General features: G+C 40.4%; 1 protein-coding gene across 11 annotated transcripts in view; it reads right to left on the bottom strand.

The window, feature by feature from the left end:
* Window positions 1-5: 5 nt before the first annotated feature.
* Window positions 6-22,119, bottom strand: part of AMPH (amphiphysin) — a 120,806-nt gene continuing 98,692 nt past the window's right edge. For 3 of the 11 annotated variants that reach the window (XM_056334675.1, XM_056334672.1, XM_056334666.1), the window contains 8 exons: window positions 21,569-21,601; window positions 20,136-20,186; window positions 17,998-18,114; window positions 11,424-11,480; window positions 7,155-7,304; window positions 5,631-5,897; window positions 3,721-3,822; window positions 6-1,183 (listed from right to left, as the gene is read on the bottom strand). In XM_056334675.1, the coding sequence (XP_056190650.1) occupies window positions 1,076-1,183; window positions 3,721-3,822; window positions 5,631-5,897; window positions 7,155-7,304; window positions 11,424-11,480; window positions 17,998-18,114; window positions 20,136-20,186; window positions 21,569-21,601 (885 nt within the window). In that variant the 3' untranslated portion in view covers window positions 6-1,075. The remainder of the gene's footprint in view (window positions 1,184-3,720; window positions 3,823-5,630; window positions 5,898-7,154; window positions 7,305-11,423; window positions 11,481-17,997; window positions 18,115-20,135; window positions 20,187-21,568; window positions 21,602-22,119) is intronic. The other 8 variants (XM_056334676.1, XM_056334673.1, XM_056334670.1 and 5 more) reach the window with 4 other exon arrangements.

Below are 22,119 nucleotides of genomic sequence, written 5' to 3' on the forward strand. Positions count from 1 at the left end.
GCTTCTTTGGATCAGAGGTTTATTTTTAATGACACAGCACTGGAAAACATAAGTTACAGATGACTTTTTGATACAGGATACATTATATATCTTATTTTAAAAGGATCTGTGAAGGTACACTGCATAAATACATATAGTGAAAATATATTGTGTTTATTTCTTCTCAGAGATTAGTTCTGTTTCTTTTTTAAAATTTATCCAGCCAATTAAATAAAAAAGTATAGATTAGCATCATAACAGCTCCCCCTCCAGATTATCTCATTGTAACTACCGCAGCTGGAAGAGGAGACTGAGCCATGCCTTCTCAAAGGTTTAGCAGCTTTGAACATGATGTTATTCATCATCTCAGAATGAAAATTTCACATTACAAACACAGATACTGTATCATGTTTTGGCAATGGAGCAGCTAGTTTTGCTTTGGAACAAAACCATTTCCTGTAATGCCAGACAGTGAAAGAGCAATGCATGTACTGATGATACTACACAGCCAAAGAACTACGATGATGTCGTCAAAATGCATATATATCCATATGCAGTCATATATACACATAGAAATTCTTGTGTGTATATATATTATGCATGTCCAAAAATAACATTGAAAAATGTTGCAGTAGTTAATTATTTTTTTAAACACATGAAACTTATAATAGTTTGACCTCATTACTACAGGATAACTGATTAAATCTTCTGCAGTGCAACTCAATACAATACACTTAGTGCAGAGAAGTTAAGGTTTTGGTATTGAGGAAGCTAATTTCAGATTTCATGGGAAAGGACCAAATACAGGATCACCATAGCTCTGACAAAGCACAAACAAACCTGTCGCCACGTACGTGTGAACAAATAAGGACATTTCTTTTTTATTTGATTTTATTTTTCAATGTACCGCTTCAGAAATTGCTAGCTTAACTGTTTGTATTCATGCTCATTTTGATATGTTTCAACAAGCTTTGTCTGGCGCCTGTCTGTAAACCCTCAACAGTTGAAACTACAAAAAGGTGGGCTCCTGTGTTTCAAAGAGGTTAAAAACCTACTGATTGAGCTTCATACCACGTTCATCTGCCTCAGCAGAGAACTACTCCAGATGGCGTGTGAAGTTCTCTGGGAAAAGTCCTTTATAACTATTTGCATCTCTGTACTGAAGCCACTCGGATTCCTTAATGCCTGTCAACCAGCCAGCCTCCTGCAAGGAAAAAGATAGAGTCTCTTAAACTTCAGGTCTCCCCTCTTCCTTGCTACAAACTTCGGACCTGAAGACATTTCAGAGTCACATGGCTAAAAGATTCAGTGTTCTGGTTAAAAAGCAGCTTCTGACTTTGCACAGACCATTTGCTCTGTTTTGCCAGACCACTCTTTTGTGAGACTGAGTGACTGTGAGCATATTGTATGGCCTTTAGCCCATCTAACCCCTAGCTGAACTCAAAACTGGGTAATCAGTCTTCCAGGTCATCCAGCATTACAGCAGATCTGCATTTATGCAAATCTCTGTTGAGACTTTTTTCAAAGTTGCCACAATCATATCAGTGCACTTGTGCAGTAAGAGCATAGCAGTGGGCCAGAAACATTACACAATACCATAAATGGGGGAAAAAACCCAGTTTTCAATCTGAATTTTCCCCCCGAGGGTTCCTTTCTCTCATCCATATATTGGCAGTCAGAAGAAATAACAGTTCTTGCAGTCTCTGGAGTTACTATCTCTAGAAACTCTAACTTAGTTAATATGCAATTATTAAAAAAAAAAAAAAAAAAAAGCTGGAAGCCTAAACTAGAGCTTGGCATGCAAAACTGCAAACAAATCGCCAGCAGTCCAAGCAATCAAAAGAGATTTCTTATTGGAAAGTGCGGGGTTCCCTTAAGTGTGATCGATTCTACCTGGAATACAATAAAACCGGTATTTTTAAAAATGATTGATCTATTCTCATCTCAGTAACCCCGCGCCTTGTTCTTTTTAAGAACAGGAGCCAGAGCAAAGCCACAACAAACATAATTTCTAATGCTGCCGTGTTATTATTGCACAAAGAGCACACAAGGAGACAGAGTAGCTTGAACAGATCTTCATGTACACCACTGAGTCACGATTGCTCAGTGGCTGCGTGTGGTGGTGTACTGGCTCTCTGCCCCCAAATAAGCATCATTAAAGCAGATACAGCTTATGCATGTCATTGGCTGGGTATATGTAACTGGGGACATGTTTTAGAAAAGTGTGGAATATCCGAGAGAAAGAAGAGAGGAACAACAGCCTTCTAGCACAGGCAGCACAGACTAGAAAGGAATGAATAGTTTTTACTGGACAAAAATTCAACTGAAGACTAATGGAAAAAAGCCACTAGGTGGGACAGTTTTGCTTTGGATGGGGAGCACAGGCTGATGTTACCAGCTGTATTAGAATTATAGTTTTAGACAGGTCAAGTTTGAAGGAGGATAAAGAATAACAAAGATAAAAAGACTCTATATAAATCAACAAAGTATCTGGCAAAAGACAAAAAGATGAAGCTTTATGGTGATGTTAAACATGAAGGGCAAATATGTACTGAGTAATAAAGATATGACCACAATGGTTTCAAAACCAGGAATACATAAAGGTTTATTTTCTCCATCATTGCACACAATTTACTCCAATTAATGCTAATGCTATTTCAACTCACACCACAGGAGAAGAATATACTTCGTGGATTCACCAAGTGAAGACTAAGCGTATTTGATACATAACATCCTAAGAAAAACAGACTGAAGACAGAGAGCAGATTTTGCTATCCTTACAGCAGTGTCTTTTTCTGCAAATACTGATAATAAAATCAGTTGAACTACCCATGAGGTAAGATGCAGCACAATTTGAATAAGGATAACAGAATCTACCCCTACGAAAAGATCAAAGCTCCCTCGTGAAAGAAAAATCTTTTATTCTAAAAAAACAAAATAAACAAAAAATCACCCCACCCCTCAGTTACTTATCTCTCGTATTAAAAGAAAGCTCAGTTGAGATGATGAACACTGGTTATTACCTACTTTTGGACAGCATCAACCATCAAAACAACTTCTAACAGTTCCTAGAACTCATATAGACTTAGGGCATTAGTATTTAGACCTATTTTAAGAAATACTTTTCATTCAGATCAGTGCTCTTAGCTACCTGACTAGTCAGGATTCAGTCCCCTACCTCTCAACCCCCAAATCAATGGGAGACTTTTCACCAACACTACTGGCACTTACAGATGCCCACAAGCAGCACCTCTCCATACCTTGGCTGTAGGACAGCACAATTTGTGTGCAGTCTCAGTGCCCTCAATGGCTGAATTTGTGTTATTTCTCCAAATCCACATGTAAAAACTCCAAACATCTACGGACCACATAATCAATTCTACTCCAATGTTAAGACACTATGATATATAGCAACATCATGCACAATTTCTAAGTCACATTCCATATTAAATCTTTGTGTGCATGTGTGCCTGTATAAAATCCAGTACAAAGTAGCATTAAAAAAGCCCTAGAAAATATGCTGAGGTCAGATCCTGCTAGCAGCATAGATCTGGGACTTTACCAGTAACCAGCTGGGCCATTTAGTCTCAAATGAAACCAAGTACAATAGACAAAATTAAAATCTTCACGTTTTCTAACAGTAATGATATTTTGAATAACATTCCCATTAGCTATAATCTGTGAGCAAAAAGGTGAGACAAAAGAAAAATGTAAGCAAAAGAAAGAATCATGTGCTTTTACCTGATCAGCTGTGGTCTCGGAAGGAATTACTAGTACAATATCTCCTCGCTTTAAATTAAGCTCATCACTGTTAGCTGCCTCGAAATCATGTAGAACTTCAACCTGAAGAAAGTAACACCAAACATACAGACACGATCTAAATGGAGACATTTCTCAACAAAATTGTCTGTTAAATCTTTATTGCAAATAAAAAATAAAAATCACGTGCCTTTTTTAGGCAAACATATGGCTATAGACAGGTACAGTCAAATCATTAATGTTGACATTGAGTCATGTCAAAGTTTTCTGTTCATATCCTTGGAAGCAGGGACATCTTAAGTAAGTCTTTCTGAGAGTACCAAAGGAAACCTAAGATCCTTTCCCAAGGTTACAGTATTTCAAGGACAGATGATACTGCAACACCACACAACTCCTGCCTCTCAGACAAGTCCTGCACCCTTATTCCTTCTGTGTCAGGAACTTGCTTTCATTCCCCACTATCATTATGAAATGTGAGAAAGGGGTGGCAGGATTTTGCAAATAAAACTGGGAAAGGCTCCCAGGAACTGATATTTCAGGCTCACTCTCATTCATTCTTTTCTTGTGGCCACTGGATATTACTCTTGCTGTAAATGTCCATAGAAGTTTGAGTGGGACGTACAGCGCCCATTTCAACAAGTGATCAGAGACAAGTAATAGGAACCCTACTTAATGCTTGCTGTGGAAAGAGCTCCCTTTCTGGGCAGATGGGTATGCCAAAAATACCTGTCATTCAAAGGGCTGATTATTAAAACATTGGCAGGATCACCATGTCATTGTGAACAGATAATTTTAACTAAATGGTTCTACCTCCTTAAGAGAGATGCTATTCTAACTTTCTCAAAGCACAGCCAGGTCCATGGTAACTCTGCAATAATGAAAGAAAATGGCATCAAGAACCAGATGGCAGGCATGTATTCTACTTCTCCTTATTTATGTCTGACCCAAGAGACCGTGATGAAAAACAAAAGATGAACTACATCAGCATGTCTGAGTCAGAGTTGTGTGATACTGTTCACCCTGACCTTAATGTTATTCTCAAAAGTTTGCTGAAAATATTGAGCAATGAGAAAAGACCAAGAAGAATGGCATACTTATGGAGTGCTATGGGACTAATTAGTATGAACTGTGCAAATTATAATAGGAAGCATGTAAAGTTCATCCATCCTCAAGGAGCTTTTCTGCTGCTCAATGATTCTAAAGTGAGACGCATTATCAAAGAACTTTGTGAACCAGGAAACCCTAGGGGTCTTGCCAGCCAAGGAGAGAATTTCTCTTATGCCTCATTAAACTTTTCTGTTTGATTATCCTAACAGTTTATAATTATAGTATTACTAAAGTCACAGAAACACGTTTTGGCTTCGTTACCATAAGTTGTAGAAGTCCCATGGGTTTCAACAGAACCAGAACTTCCACTATAGATTTTCAGGCCAGAAAAATGCCAATTTTTTAATATTCACAGAATCATAGAGTGGTTTGGGTTGGAAGGGACCTTAAAGGTCAAATACATTGTTAGTATATCAGATATATAATTAGCATATATTGTACAATATTGCTGACTAACTCTGTGGCAGTGCCATTTTTTTCAATATATTAACTTTCAGTAGTAATTTGGTGAGATGAAAGGGTTCTTGCGCTTCAGAGAGTCTTACAGCTACATAAGGATATGCACAGCAACAATGGCGTGCAGAAAACGTATCTTGTCAGACTTCACGTATGAAGCAACAATGCAACATTAAAGCTGTGTTTGTGTGCATCTGTGTGTGCATATGCCTGGCTGTTAAACTAAGCATCCTTTGGCCACAAGAAATCATCACACTACCTGCACAGACAGACACATCCACAGAAGCTAGATCTGAAGGGATGTCTAAAAGAAGAATGAAGAAGCATACCTTAAAGAGAAAGCCAGGTGGCATTGCAGAAGCTGCTTCTTCTGCTACAACAGGCTGATCTTGAGAAGGTGCAGCCTGGATTTCTTCAGCAGGTTTTTGCTCGCTTCCAGCTCGGGGAGTTTCACTGGGAGAAGCGTCAGTGCCCTGAGTGCCCATCTCTGCTGAGGCATCTTTGGACTCGTTCACAACAACTTCGTGTTCTTCTCCCTCCCCTTCATTGTTTGATGCTGGCTCTATTACTACTGAAGGGATGCTGCTGACCTTTTCCTGGGGGAAAAAAGCAAAAAAGCACCACAAGAGTATTTAGTACTTTATTCCAAGCAGGAAAACACAATTGTTTGTTTATTGCACAAGGCATATATGGCAATGAGGATTTCTTTCTTCTCCACAGTGGCTTCTTACATTAAGACAGAAAACAGTACTTGTGCAAGAATATAAAGGAGTAATCCCTTCCTTGTTTTCACTGTTCCCCTTAGTCCTCCTAAGTCTACTTTCTGTATTGACACAAATCATTGCAGGAAGTAATAAAAATACTCTGCAGATAGTTTGGGTTTAATTTTCAATGTGCATGGGAATTAACAGGCCTTTCTCCTCCACTCTGCTTTCAACTTTGGGTGGGTTTGGGTACACCCAAGCTCCAGGAGCCACTGTCCTGTATTTCTTTGGGAATTCAAATCAGCAGGATAATAGCAATATAAAGGTGATGAAAGAAGGAAACATGACCCATTTCTGTGCCTGATTGCAGGGATTTCTCCTGATTTACAGCAATGTAATCGGGAGCAGAGAAAGCAAAAAGACTAAGGAGGTAGCATCTGACCAACAGTGAAGCCTAGGAGAAAAAGCATTTAATGAAACTTGTTGGAGCATCCAACCTGAAAAGAACATGTTAACTGATCCTCTGCCTGACCATCCTATCCTGGTGCAGAGAAGAAATAAAACATGCAATGACAGGAGGTGGCAACTGGCTGCCCAGCTGCAGGATCAGCTGCAGGATCTGCTGTAGGAGCTGTTCCCCAGCTCTTCAGAGGTTGCAGAAGGCAGCAGCCAGATGCAGATACAAAGCTTGACCACCGTGATTTAAATAAAACAAAGTAACGCTATTGATAGGACATGGTGCCAGGGGACAAGAAAAATCAGTTACTTTCTTTGCCTATTTCTCCTGAAAGTCCCGTTAGGTTATGTGGTAAAGCTCATCTCCACAGAGGACCACAGAGAGACAACAGCAGGAGCCCAAACAATGTGCTGCCCATGCTGCTCCCAGGCCCATCACAGGAGCCATCAGTGCATCAAGTCCCATCTCCACAAGCTCAGGGGAGCACTGCAGCACAAAGGTAAGCACAGGCCAAATTAAGGACTCAGAAGTGATAACCTGTGTGGGCCCATCCCAGGGCTATCCCAGGAGAGCCTCAGCCTTCGTACTTGTTGGACCTGGCGGCACAGAACTACAGCAGCTTTGCCTTTCTCGGGCTGCTGAATCTGTCCCAATTCCCCTAACATGCTCTCCCATGCACCGACACGAGTCACCTGAGACACATCAGCCTCCTTTTCTTCTCCCTGAGGTTTGTCACCTTCAGCAACACCCTCCTGCTCAGTGGTAGCAGTGCCATCACCAGCTCCTGCTGCCACAGCCACACCGTCTTCTGCTGCCGCAGCCCCCTCGGTGACAGGTACCACCTACAGACAACAGGAGGGAGGGACCTTTCAGGATAGCAGTTCTGGATATCTGCTGAAGACACCATGGACCAGCCTCTGTTCTGTGGCCTCCCTGGGTGGTACCAACACACGGCCTTGGTTGCACTTGGGTTTCCTCCCGATTTGGGTGGGGGAGAGCAGTGCCAGGGGCAAGCTTGTGCAGGGAAGTTAACAGGTGGGAGAGGGACATGTATGAAACCTCACTAAGGCACCACTTAGCAGAGTCCTCAGGTGTTGCTAGTGGAGTAACGGTTTGCCAAGGTGCTAGTATTTTTCCCTTCTCTTGCTTTCAAGCTGTATGGTGGAAGAAATTCACCACAGGTTTTTGCTGAGAAGAAGGAGCTTGCAAGCTGTCCAGGTGTCCACAGTACCCTGCTGGTGAAGTCTGTTCTTGGGAAGACACGCCAAGCCTTCTCCAGCTACTGTCACCTACCTCTAGATCTGAGCCGACTTCAAAAATATTGCCTTAATTACACACTCCTTTCTAATAAAGAAACTTGCAAATTGGACTGTATCAGCAGAAGAAAATATATTCTACAGCTGGATAAAGATCAGAAATCTTGAGATTCCATCAGATATCAGAAAAAACCCCAACCATAAAGATATATAGCTAAGTCAGTATAGTAAAAAATAAAAGAAACATACATAGAAACCCATTCAGTCTGGGTACAACTGAACCATTTGTAATCAGTCCACGCTGAAAAGTTAATGCATGTTTTGTTCCAGTTCTTGAAAGGCTGATAGAAAAGTGTCTGCCTATAGATCAGTGTTGAATCCTTCATTTAGAAGAGACTATTGTTCTAATTTACCTGTCACCCTAACATTTGTATTGGTATATACTGGTATATGCTTACAGTAGCATATAGGACATATACTTACAGTGGACTGATCTTAAGGGTTGGAGGGTAGAAGGTAATTGACAACACTTATTCTGTTAATCCAATTAACTTCAACATGGAATTTTTCACGTACAGCAGTTATCACCAGTACAAAGTAAAAACACTGAAGAAAAATTGTTTTCTGGGTACCAATGTCAAGCTACAGTTAGCAGAAATACCTCTGATCTCCAGTTAACAGCCTGATGCTCTTTGTTTCCTCGGTTTGACCTTTCCTCCACAGATGAGGCTAACTCAGCTATCTGACCTCAACTTGACCTACCTACAATTGTTCATGGGCACTCTTCAGGCATTATTTTTTAGCAATAGCTAATATTCAGCACTACTCCTATCTACTGCTATTAATTGATGTGAGAAAGAAATTCTTCTGGAGACCTTGAAGGCAGAAAGTACTACAGGGTTTTGTAGAAATCACTGGAGAAGCTTTAGTATAAATTGAAAACGTTGCTGATGAAGGATGCTCTATCATAAAAATAAGTAACACCAAAAGACATGGACGGACGTTGACATGTTCTTCCGTGACTTGCAAGGCATGCAAGCCTGCCATTCATAGTATTACCAATTTTAGCAGCCTTGACCCAAGAAGATATTCAAATAAATGACGAGTGTAAAAAGCCCTGGAAGAGGTTAGTAGGAAAGAGGGGGAACAGAGCGCATATTAGATGGATTTTATACCGTGTGCTTCTAACAGCATTCTACAGAAATCGATCTCGCTGTCTGTTGTGATTAGGATCAACACTTCTCTTCTTTTTATTGGATTTGTATAGCCCATTTTATTTCACTAAGGGGGAGAATACTAATTTACATGAATCAGTTATCAAACGCCCCGCAGTGAGAGGGTGACACTCTCACGGCCTGTAGCCATGAGTCACTGAATGTATACCACAGCTCACTATTGCATAATCACGTGCTCTTGTTTCTTAGCGTACAAAACCAATGCAAGCTAGATGATTAAAAAAAGCTTTCACAAAAATGCATGTAGGGTAGCACAGAATGAACCTCCCTATCAGCCTCAAATATGGGGGGGGGGGGGGGGGGGGGGGAAAGGAAAAAAAAAAAAAAAATGAGGGAGGCTCATTCCACTGAATTAATACCCAGCTATGGTGAACCACTTACTTTCATAGTCACCTGTATTACCTTACTTCATATTTAAAACCAATCCTACAGATCTCATTTCCATAGGTCACCAATAATATTAGACTGTCTTAATAGTATGCCAAATTAGCTATCTCTAGCAGTATTATTTAAATTGAGACAGTTGTCCCACTACACCAGCCACACCGGGGACAAAGAAAGGGTCACCCAGTACAATGAGGGCTGCGATAGAAGAACCACTTGACTGTTTTAATTGGGCAGAAGCGAATGCTTCTTTACCCGGGATGCAGCCGATTCACACGGTCGTACTCTCCTCCCGTTAATGTTGCTGTCAGCTCAACACAGTTCCGCAGACTGGGCAGCGGCAAGAATGAGCCCAGGGAAAGGAGATGGAGGGGTGCTGAGCCTGCTGCTGGGGGTCTGTCAGAGGAGCTCCCTGAGCTATGCCGGTTCTCCAGAACCGAAGATCTCACCCCACGGCTGGATTTAGAAAGGGACTGGGTAATTTTTATGACAGTTGATTATAACTGCAGCTAAGCTAGCTAATATGATGTCAAGAGGAACTAACCATCATGCTTTAGGGAATACATCAATTGCTTGCTAAGTCTTGGAAGACTTTTGGGGTAATTTGTTATGCAAAGGGATCACCCCCCACTGAAGGTCAGATATTAGCTTAGCAAATAGCTTGACCCCCTACGGCAGCTCTTCTGCATACCATAACACTGCTGTTTTAAACAGAACACAGGGTCAAACTCACTAGGTAAGAGACCTCAACTTTATAAGGACAAGTGGTATTAGAAAAAGGGGAAAGATTTCAAAGACTTAGCCTTGGTGCTCCCAGGATAGTGAGGAACTTCTTCTGTGTTTCTTCTTGGACAGGACTTAATAGCAGTGCCAAGCCAATGCTAGAGAAGCAACACAATGCTCTCTTGCACTGTGTCAACACCGATCTGGGCTAGATCTACTACTCCTGTCCTATATTTTCTTGCTAGTGTAATTCCACTGATTTCTACGTGGATGTGGCAACACTGTTAAGGAGTATGGCACCAGTGAGTCCCCAGCTCACTTCCCAGCAAAACTGGGATATCCTGGAGCCATAGTTATATTCTCAACTCTAGGAGATTCTAGGGGTCTAACAAACCCCAGCTGGGACAGCTGGACTTCCCATGTTCTGAAACCAACATGCGTGGAGACCAGTTCACAGTTTTTGTATACATTGTGGCACCAAAACCAGTAACAGCAAAACTGGAGGTTGTCAGCACCTCCAGATACAAATCCTAAGTGATGAATAACTAGGAGTTACAATACCTTTCTCAGTCCCTATCCCTGCATTTACTATGTACCCATTCCTCTGCTACTGCTCCCTGTGCCTCTTTGAACACATTATAGTTTCACGTTATCATGGAAGGATTCAGACCAAGTAGTTCTATCACCCCTGAAGAAATATAAGCAAGACACAATCATTCCAGCCCACACATGCGCAGCTTAACGTATGTCATTGAGCTTTTCCAATGCTTTGTAATTTGATTTTAACTGTATCTAACTTGACATAAGATTTGTGCTTTAGCAAACAAACTTGTAACATGATTATTTTCACATATATGTTTCAGTTCAGGGCATGTTGTGCTAGGAAAAAATGATTAATCAAAGCCGGGTTGGTTTTTTTTAATTTGTTTTGGTTTTCTTTTTATGCATTTTATGCATAAGATTTTTGCAAGGAAGGCTAGGCAAACACATTTATGGAAAGTGTAAAAAGTATTATGCAACATATTTCCAAATGTCAATAGAAACAGCATTATACCTTTTATTATTATACATTCTACCACAGAGCTGCTTAGTTTGCTGTCCTGAAATATTTAACACTCTATACCGCTGCAACAGGCAGTTTCTAAGGCAGGCCCTGCACTGAACGAGAGACACTCTGCTGTTAGAATATATACTGCAGATGCAGATACATCTGTGCAGCATTAGAATACATACTGCAGCTAGGTCACAACTGCATCATATTGGCCTGCATATTGATGACATGCAAATGAGAAATTTACTTTCTGCCATGATTCTCTGAACGATATTAAAGCACAACCACGCTCTTGAGGCTGATCATAGGTACCTTGCTTTCTTTCTCAGCAAGTCCAGTTGTCTCCTTATCCCCTGCCTCGACACTGTCCTGTATAAAGAGGAAATATGGTCATCACCTTACTCATGCTGAGGCAATGGATGCGGAGAAGTTGATATGAATCAAGCTTAATGGAAGCACAGCATGTATGGGATGCAGTGAAATGAATGGCTGGGACTAAATGGGATTCTATACAGCAAAGCAGAAAGATTTGTACTGCCACATATAGTCTGAAATAAAAGTAGTTATAACCTAAAACCCAACAAATAAAACCATTTATATATGTCACCATCATCACGCTCTAAGTGGTAAGGACTATTTACTTTCATTATCAGTATTCTTGTAACAGCACCAGCTTTGAAGAAGTTTGTAGTAAGCACCAACCCACAACACTGCTGACCCTGCAGCTTCCAGCAAGCTCAAATTTCTCTCACTTAAGAGTCAAACTGTTCCCATTATATCCTGCTGCTGCCCCTGCAACTCACCAGTTTCAAGGTAAACTTTCTAAAACGCTTCTTCCACTCATGTTGGACTGCAACACTTTTAAAGGGGCTGTTCAAAAGAGGTGGGTCACAAAGTTCATCTTTTTTTGCAGAATCACCTTTCTCTAGGTCCATATTCAGTGGTACACGCAGCAGGTGCCTGACATTTAAAAAACTAGACGTATCAGTGGTTTTCCAAATCTGACACCCATTTGGTGCTCAAGGGATCAAGTGCACTGAATGGTAGTGGGCTCCCCCCAAACAGTACTTTTGAGAGCACAGATGCCGTTTAACATTAGGTCCTTTTATACAGAAGGTAAACAGTCAAAAACACTCAAATTCAAGCCTGTTTGAAACAGTTGGAAGTGCTTTTTTTCTGTTCGGATTTGACTCCCTGCAGACACAGGCTATTTCTAAAGACTCTCTGCTAAGGAAAAACAAATCAAAACTCCATTACAGAAATCCACTTTGCTAATAAATTTTGAGGCTGTTTTGCAAACACAGCTAGGTCAGATCTTTCAAAAGAGCTCTACGTGTCAAGAAAGTTATGCAAATGTAGGTATTGGCATGGTAGATTGGACCATCTGCTTTAGCAATCAGAAATTAGGAGACCTCCAGTACTCAGGCTCCAGCTAACTGCATTCATGCCCACAACTGTCACTCCAAAATTTCTACAAGTTTCAGTTGAAATGGTTCCATGTTTATTTTTTAATAAAAGGATGCTCAGTTATAGCCAAACTTCGTAGCACTCATGTTTTTTTCTTATCTAACCTTCTAGTATCGCCGGCAGTCATCTCATAAGCCCCAAACGTGTCCAGATGCCAGGGCAAGGCAGCTGCTGACAGCGGTGTTTCCATAGAAACCTCTCACAGCTTTATCCCATTAAAATTACAGTATTATATAACCTTTTTTTTTTTTAATGATTAATTCTTTTCTTTTTTTGAACCTGCCAAGCCTCTGCCATGGGGTCCTTGATTTTATAGTAAGTTTGAGGAGACTGTGAAGGGTCTTAAACAGAAAAGACAAATGCAGCAAAATATAGTTATTTCTTACTGTAGCATTGTACATATGAGTCACCCACAGAAGTCTCACCTTTTTTTTTTTTACAGTATGTTGCAGAGATGTACACAAATGTTTCTATTGCCAATAACAGCTTTACGTCCAACTGCAAGTTGGCAGATAGATGCCTTTCCTTTTACTATTAAAAAGTGCTGATTTTCTGCCATCAGCTACATTTACAAGTCTATTTGCCTTCAGAAATGAGCATTATCCTGCACTTTATAATCAGAAACATGCCAGACTGTGCCCTTCTCTTAATAATACTCCAGCAATATTCTCGGGTAAGAATCCCATCAGCCCAGCTTTGGGCCTCCTGGCAGAAGAATCTAATATATACATATACATATTTTTAAATGAGGACTGTTTTCAAGGCTGACTGAAAGCACAGTTTTGATTTGAAAGAGGAAAGTAAGGAGTGCTCCCCTTGCTTCCCAAAGCTTGGGACTTCCCAAAGTTAATTGACTATTGTGCACTAGTCAAATTAGTGGGGTTTTGCTTTTGTTTTTTTATTAGCTGGAAATTGGAATTTTGTGGATGGTGGGGTTTAAGAAGTGAGGCACAGTAGCATGAAATGTACCATTTTTAGGACATGAAAGCTAGGCTTTCATGTAAAAAAGATGACTGAAAAAACATGTAAGTAATGGTTCAGTCCCATAAACAGAGAAAAATCTGCTTCTGCAGACTTCAGCAGAATGACACTATTCAGTTCTCTCCTGTATACAAGAGCTATGTATTTTTAATGGCCTCATGCTCCATCTTTGCACCTGCACTTAGCTGCACGCTCAGAATTTGGAAACAGTTGACTGCTCTTCTGTATCTAACCATTGTATTGCTCTCCCAAATAACATGCTCTGCCATTTGGGCATCGTGAATTGTACTTACAGTGGGATTTGACCACAATGAGATACCCTCAAAGCTGCAGGCTGTTTTCTGGGCTCAGCTGTACTTGCTCAGTGTCTGCAAAGAGCTTATCAGGAGGTAGTTTCATATATGCTTACACACAGCTTTGAAAACCACAGTATTTAGCTGAGTGTTTGACTGCTTTAACGGGAGAACATCAGAGCCCAGCCCAGGCAGGCATCAGACCCAAAGCGCTGAAAGGCTCTTTCCAAACTAATGAGCATAATGGAAGTCAAAAAGCTGATCTCTGAGCTATGTCTCACATGTAGGAGAAGAAAAAAGGGCAATAAGATTTCACAAGCTTTCACTTTATTATAATGTCCTCATGTCATCTTTCTTTGCATGTGAAAACATGATGTGGTGAAAGGGGTAGTATTATTTGAAAAAGTAATAGATCAGCGGTTAATGCATTATATCTCTTAGACTGTACTCTATGGATTTTACAGCTGCCTTTGGGGATGCTACGGAAATAAGGATACAACTGTTTTGCTGTGCAGAAGTCCATGCAAGGGCTTTTTACCATGGTTAACTTTGCTTCTGTTGGTGCACATGGTCATTCTCTCCCTTTAATTACCAAACATTTTATCTCCTCCTCAAAAAAGATCAACTGTTGACAGCTACTAACAAAAACTTTATTTGCTCTATGGCATTTGAGACCTGAAAGACCAAGAGAAAAATAGGTTACAAGATCCCAGGCAGCAATTCTGATGAGCTCTGGCTATGAAGTCTTGGCAATCTTGTTCAGGGAGACTATGAAACAGCAACTAACTGAATTCAGAACTCCCTGGCCGGCAAGTGGTACCCTACTCCCTGGACCATTCTCTCCCCGATTTAAATGGAAACCCTACCAGAAAATTTAATGTGAAGCTGCTACAATGAAGAATGCATACCTCAAATTTCTGGGATTAATGAGGTGTGACAGGAAACTTACCAGAGAAAAATTAAATTGATTAGTAGCTGTCACTCCAAACTGGAGGTCACTGAACTCAGTAAAAGATTTCCAGTAAGAAAGTATCTATCAACATTTTACAAGTCCACTTTTAAAGTAAACTGTCATTCAAAAAGCAAACAAATGCAGCACTGCTGTCAAGCAATGATACGTTTTCATCTGCAACTCAGTGTACTTTTTCCTTAGCTTTGATCATATTTATCGTTAATCCTAATCTTCAAAACTCTTCTTTACAAGTCCTGGAAAGCCCTTCCCTGAAATAACAACCCCTCAGAGCCAAATGCAGAATAACTCCAATTCTGACATTTTCAAAATCAGCACTTTTACCTTATTTTCCCAAATTAGCAAGGACAATTTCATACTCAAAAAGTAACAGAAACCCAAGCACAAACCTAATCAAAACGGTTTAACTTCTCTTTAACGCCTATGGTCTTGCTCCTGGATTGCTCTTAAATTGCCTGGCTCTTGCACTTGTTTCTCCCTGCCTTTGTCCCAACAGCTTTGCAGTCCTGTGTCTCGGCTGACAGACCGTGGACCCAGAACTTCTTGTGGACAGTCAGGAAGCAAAACCAATCATCTAAAATGGTCGTGCCGGCTGATGAGAGGACGCATGGGGCTGCAGCCACGGCCTGTCATTTAATTAGTGCTTAAGATGTGCAACTGGCTTCAGAACATTGCTTTGTCTTAGTGAGAGACAAATAGGAGCTGGCTTCCTTTTAGAAAAATGGTGAACTTCTCTTACAACTCTTTTCCTCCAGTAAATCCTTACAGATCAAAGTAAAACCACCTTTTCACTTTCATTAGTATGTGTTCTTCCACATTATTCCCTGCATTCACTCATGGGAACAGGAGAGCTCCAGACCAATGACTGATTTCCCATCCATCCTCTCTCCACCTCCCCTCCCTCGTTCTTTATTCCAAACTATCAATTTTACTCTGACTAGACATGAGGCATTCTGGATAAGAGTTCGACAAAACAATGTGCCTCAGACAGGCAATTTAAATATTTGGCTTACTATAGAGTTGACAAGTTATTACAGGGATTTATATCAATGGAAAAGAAAACACACAGGAAGGGGAGAGCCTGGTCTCCAGAGACCATGGGGCTTTCTTCATTCAGTTCTTTTACTAGAATGGGATGATCCTGAAATCACTTGCTCCAGTGTGGAACAAGTGGAACAAAAGAAAAATTAAAGAAAATTATATAAATACTCAAAATTCATGCATAATTTTGTGTTTTCACACATAAGTGTAACCAGAATTAAACCCTAAACATAGCCCTGGGGAACACAAGGGGACTGCTTCCCTCCATAGCTGCAATGCTATTGCATTTCCAATGCTATTCTCATACATGGAGAATGGAAAGGGTTGGACAAACATAAGCATTTACCTTCCCTTTCCCTCAAAGTCCTCCAGAACAGGCCACCAAGCACTGTCTCCCTTTCCTTCTACAATAAATCATTTATCCTCTTTTAGGAAGATGTGAGCAAGGGAGAATTAGTTAGGCAGGTGCTACAGATAAAGTTCAACCTGCCTTTTTGTACCGTTTGTGCTGGATACCACTTTTTACTCCCATGGCATGGACAGCTGGAAGCACCCAGGCAAACTCATCAATTCATCTTTAAGAAGGTCTTTAATAAACTACATTTGTACTCCAGAACCTTGCACACCAAACTAGTACTTCTTTCTGCTGAAGACTAAGTTTGCTTAGTACCACCTGTGGCTTTTGCATGGGTCTACCACCACCAGCAGATAACCAGCCTCCCCTTGGTGAGTAGAACTAGTGGGTCTAATGCCATCCCCCTAAGTTTAATGACACTACTCAACCTGGAGTCATTGATAATACAAACCGTTAGGCTTGTAGCGTCTGAGCCATTGCCACTAATAAAAATGTTAAAGAAGATCAGCTCCAGAGACAGATTCATAGGATGCTACATATCTGGTAAGTCTTCTGTCCATGCTCTGTGCTGCCACATTTATAGGTACCAGCTACTTCCACTTTCTTCAGCTAATTTACATCTGCATCAGCTTAATATTGCTTCCCATGTGGCAGTGTATCAAATGCTTACTGAAAAACATCTAATTTTATAATAAATTGGGTATCATCATCCCTACCTAGCAGATGAAGATACACAGGGACTCACCCAAGGCCAGGAGTGACTCAGCAAGCTGAACCTGGTTCTTCTGGGAACACAAAATGGCACCAAACTGTGCTCGATGGTCAAAAAGCACAGCTATACAGCTTCTACTGGCTTCTGTGGCACAGGAGCCAACCCCCAACACAACCTCTTTTTCTGTCCAGTTTTTCAGTAGTATTCTGCATATTCTACCAGTAACAGACACTCATTAGAGACTTTGAATATGTTATGGTTTCAAGGAAAGCATGAAAACTCAGCCTACAAAAACAGATATATTTTTCCTCCAAGGTTTCTTAGCCTGTGGGTATCACCCACTGCCAAGATCTTCTGACAGCAGTATTTAGAAGATGAATCTCAGCTGGATAAAAGTGATATTCATGGAGATATCTATTATAAAAAGAGATGCTGGCCAGTAGAGAAACCCCATGCCTACCACCTCAGACCAGCTCTTAATTTGTAGCAATATCAGATACCCTGCATTGTTCTTCTTGCAGAGCTGTCATTTCTTCTCCCACCGCTTCCTGAATGCTGACATGCAAAAATCTCCAAACAGGCGCTTGGAGTTCTCTCTTCAGCTCACAGTTGGCTTCCAAAACCATGAGCCTTGTAGATACATTTATACTACAATCACTTTTTTCTGGTATTTTCATGCTCTAGCAAGGACCATACAAGATGTACATTGGCTTAGTCCTTACAGATCAGCTTGAAATGAATTGAGAAAACTGCTAATAATGTCATTTAAAAATGGCATCAATTCTTTCCCCTTCTGAAGTTCATCTGGAATCAAACACTCTGTGAATCTACAATCACTCAGCTGAACTTCAGTCTAAAATGCCAAACATCAGACGAACGACATTTTAGGGCTGAAAGGAGGATGCATGCTGGAGAGGCATGCTGTGACACAGCTGGGCGCTGGGAAAACCAGCAATGGATGGATGGTGGTGATGGAAAGGATGGCTGAAATGCAGCAGGCATATTCACCATGATGAAAGGTGGCTCAGATGAGGCCCAGGAGGTGGCATGGGGGACAGGTCACTCACCACAGCCTGCTCTGCTGGCTTGGCAGGCTCAGCAGGGATGGCCTCCTTTTCCACAACGGCAGCAGCAGGGGTTTCCTCGACCTTGGGTTCCCCAGGTGGAGCTTCTTCAGCCTCAGTCTTTGGTTTTATTGATTTTTAAGCAGACAGTGGAAAAATTGTTGAGGAGCACATGATAGTGGGGATGGAAGAGGGGAACGGGAACTGTGCCTGGCACAGTGCTGTTTCTGGCTCAGTCTTGCCAGGTTTTGCCAGGGAGAGGATGACAATGCTTGGCCTTACAGCATCTAAAGGGCCCTTTGATGCTCAGTGTTCTACATGTAAACGAAGCCAGTCCTACATCCCTCCCTCACAAGGAAAGAAAGCATCGGCCTCCTGAGTTACAGAAAGGGTTGATAGAGGTGGGGGGAAGGCACCCAGTTTGCTCATAAATGCTCCAGAAACTGATGGCAAGCCCAAGAGCTGGAACTGGCACTTGTGTGCACAAATGCTGGGCTTCAAATATGAGTTTTTAAAATTATTCCTTATTCCCTAGTTCTGCCTGTTCTCAGACAATATAATCCCTCCTCCAGTGGATGTAAGAACAACTAGCAAAGACTCCAACAGTTTTTATATGCATAAAAGCAACCACTGACTGCTTGAATTTTGGCTGTGTGAAAATCATCCCTGGTTTCTTATTGAAATGCATTCCCTCTGGAGCTCTCAATAACCTACAAGGCATCCATTCATCAACCCACTATTGGGATTTCCACCCTTTTAAATTCTGGCCTAAGCTTGTTTTTCACCAAAAGAACCTTGCAAATAGCAGCAGCCCTGCAACACATCCAGTCCTATAGCAAAAACAGCTCACAGCAAAAGTGCGTTCTCTAATGGAGTCATCGCTTTGCAAATGCATGCGTGTACAAGAGAGCTGCAAGCTGTGCTCAGCATATTCTATTTATAAAGATGGCTGACTCAACCAGATAAAATAAACCCAGTAGATTAATTTGCCATGAACAAATTGCTCAGCATAATATAAAGCTTAAAAGCTATTTAGCTGCTTTGCAGTTGATAAGAGGCAGCTGGCTAGAAGGTCTCCTGTGACGAAGAGACAGCTTCCATTAAATTCTTCAAGATACTAAAATCTTCTCCTCCTTGGTATTTTTTAGGAAAAAAACTCATAGCCTCTCACTTGTTTTTTCACATACTCCTTAAGCACACTGATTTCTACTAAGGTACAGAGAAGTCTGCTTAAACAAGACCGTCAGGATTTGGCATAGCATAAAGAAACGTTCATTACACCGTGCTGTGCAGAAATCTCTCTGTGTAATGGATTAATGCCAGCTCTAGGGAATTTCACAAAGAAGAAATAGGACTGAAATGAAAAACACAAAATAGATTTATCCCAGGTAAGATGCCTAATGAGTTTCCTGAGGTTTAACACTGGAAGAAACTTTCAGGCTTAAAATCACAGGTAAAGTTATAACGCAGATTGCATTGATGTGCTTCAAGTCGCTTGTTGACAAAGCTGTCTTCAGACTAGTTACCACTTTTCAGCTACAAGTAAAAACAGTCTCACCATATTCAGTAACAACCACAATTACAAGCACCACCAGTGGCATTATACAAAAGCCACATTAAATAATATTATCACTCTGCTGCCATCCAGGCTAACCTAAGACTGTAAGAGAAACTAAGAAACTGCCCAAGTATGATCACTCCCAAACAGATTCTCCACTCCTTAGAAATAGACTGTGCCTACTATTAATATGTGGAGAGTGGAAAAAATTACAGCAATACTGGAGACATTTAAGCAGCCATCACGTACTACCACCAGCTGTGCACTGGACCACAGTACTATCATACTTGTTTCCTAAATGCAATAAATGAACAAACTGTTTGACTACAGCTTTGAAAAGTAAACATATCTTAGAACAACCTGGTTTTCTTTTCTTTTTCTCTACGCTATCCCTGTAAAAGACTTTCAGTTAGTAAAGATTTAAAACTACAATGGTATAACCTACCAACTCTTTAAAGCTAAGATTTTGTGATTTAGAGGATAGAAAACACACACAAAAAAAAGAGAAAATATCTTGGTACAAAGGAAAAAAGGAGCAATTTTTTAGAAGGCATTTAAAAAGGAAGCAAAAGCCACCACTTACCAAATGTTCTGTCACATTTTCATTTGCTTGCACTGTAAATGCAGAGGTATCCTAGATATAGAAATGAAAAACAATGATGCAAAAATACTTGAGATGGGATATTTGTAGGTGTCTATCAAAGACCTGATTTTTTTAATGGTTTATTCAGGTAAAGCCATTAGTAAATTCACATAGAATAAGACGACTTAGATAATTTGAATAGGTATTAAAAATAATTATTAGTTAAGCGTACTTAATATTAAAGACATTTCTTTTTCAGTTATATATTCTATACTTCTAAACTGTTCAATGTTATTAAAGGCAGCAAAAAAATCCATTCATTAAATACATTCGAATTGCAAAGATTCTGTTTCAGGCACAATGCACTTCTAAGTTGTGAAACTCAACCTTTTTTTGCAATGACATGTGCCCGTGCCTGGGGAGTACGCTAGCTCTAAGCTACTTAATGCTGGGCTTTTATTTAGTTAGTAACTATAGTAATTACACATATAAAAGTTTACCTGCATTAAGAAGATAGAAAAATGGACATGCTTTCCAACATCTTGCCCATTCAGAACCAATTAGTTCGCAAAATATTGCTGGGCCAAATAGTTTTTTCTACTGCGGTGTGGGCATCAAATTTTGATTTCCTCTGGGCAAACATTTTCCCATAATTATTAGAGGTAGCAGCCTTCTGCTTTGCCCCTTCCTTATGGATTCTTTACTAATTTAAATGTTCTGGAACAGAACTGTTAAGCACTGGAAGACTCATTCCAATCCTTGTATACACTCAGCCTTTTTGGGTACTTTTCTAACATGGTGTGCAAGGTGTGCTGTGGATGAGCTAGTCTATAAAAGGATGCTGGAAATTAACAAGGGTTATCCACCTGAAATATGGGATCCTGGCACAGCCCTGGAATTTAAAAGCATAAACATGGTATCTTCATGTGCTGAATCTCTGTGATGCCTAATACAGAGTCTCACCATCAGCACAGCAACAAACGAATAATTTAGGTTTAACTTTCAGATTAAAATATATCTTATATGAAAATCAAGATGCATAAATAAATAAAACTCATATATACACACACAGAGACACTGAAAGTATGTGCAACTGAGGAAACCACGCTTTATAGGATTTGGGGATTGTGAGAAAAACCCACAAAAGAGCCCAATAAAAAAGCTAAATCAGTCTTTGTAGGAGGAAAAAATAAGTCCCACTAAGGTTCTTTTTAAGGATTTTTGCTATTAGTTTCAGTCAGGCCGAGAATAACAAGAGTATTAGCACCATTCTAGTAACACCTAGGAATAATTTCCGAGGAAAAGGTTTGGATCCGAGTCAGTATAACACTATTGTGTATGCAGAACAGATTTCCTGAAATTGTACAGCCAGTCCTAATCCCTCCTAACAGTACAGGAAAAAAAAATAAATCTCAAAATGTGTTATTTCTCACCTGTGCAAATCCATTAAATGCTGTGCTGGATGCCTAAGTAGAAGTGAAGATCAGAACAAATTATCATTTTTTTACTAGATCAGAACATGAGTAAAAACATTTTTATTTGCAAAATAAAAATGTAGGCCAGACATCAAAAAAGAAAGAAAGAAAGAAGTAAAATTAAGGGTAAGGCAGCAAGAAATATGATGACAGTGTTACTTGGTAACAGGTGTCACAGGCTGAAAGAATACAACAAAACCAAAAAGCAGAGGAACTTAAGTATTTTTATAAAATAATAATAAAAAAAGACTAGGTGCATTTAAAGTTATACAACCAAAACACAAAACCTGCGAGACACAAGGTGCCTTCGCAGTTCAAAGTTTCATTCACTGTTCTGAAATGCATTTTTGTCAGCCTGCTTCATTACATGGCTGAGGGGCACCACACTATGAGCAGTTGCATGGCAATCTTTCAAAAAAAGAATAGCGCGGGCTTGGGAGGGGCAGTGGGAAACACACAAACGGATTGTTTTTAAACGACAAGGTTATGCATGACCTAAGGAACTCTTT

Source organism: Falco biarmicus, chromosome 4 (genome assembly GCF_023638135.1).
Source record: "Falco biarmicus isolate bFalBia1 chromosome 4, bFalBia1.pri, whole genome shotgun sequence".
Lineage (NCBI taxonomy): Eukaryota > Metazoa > Chordata > Aves > Falconiformes > Falconidae > Falco > Falco biarmicus.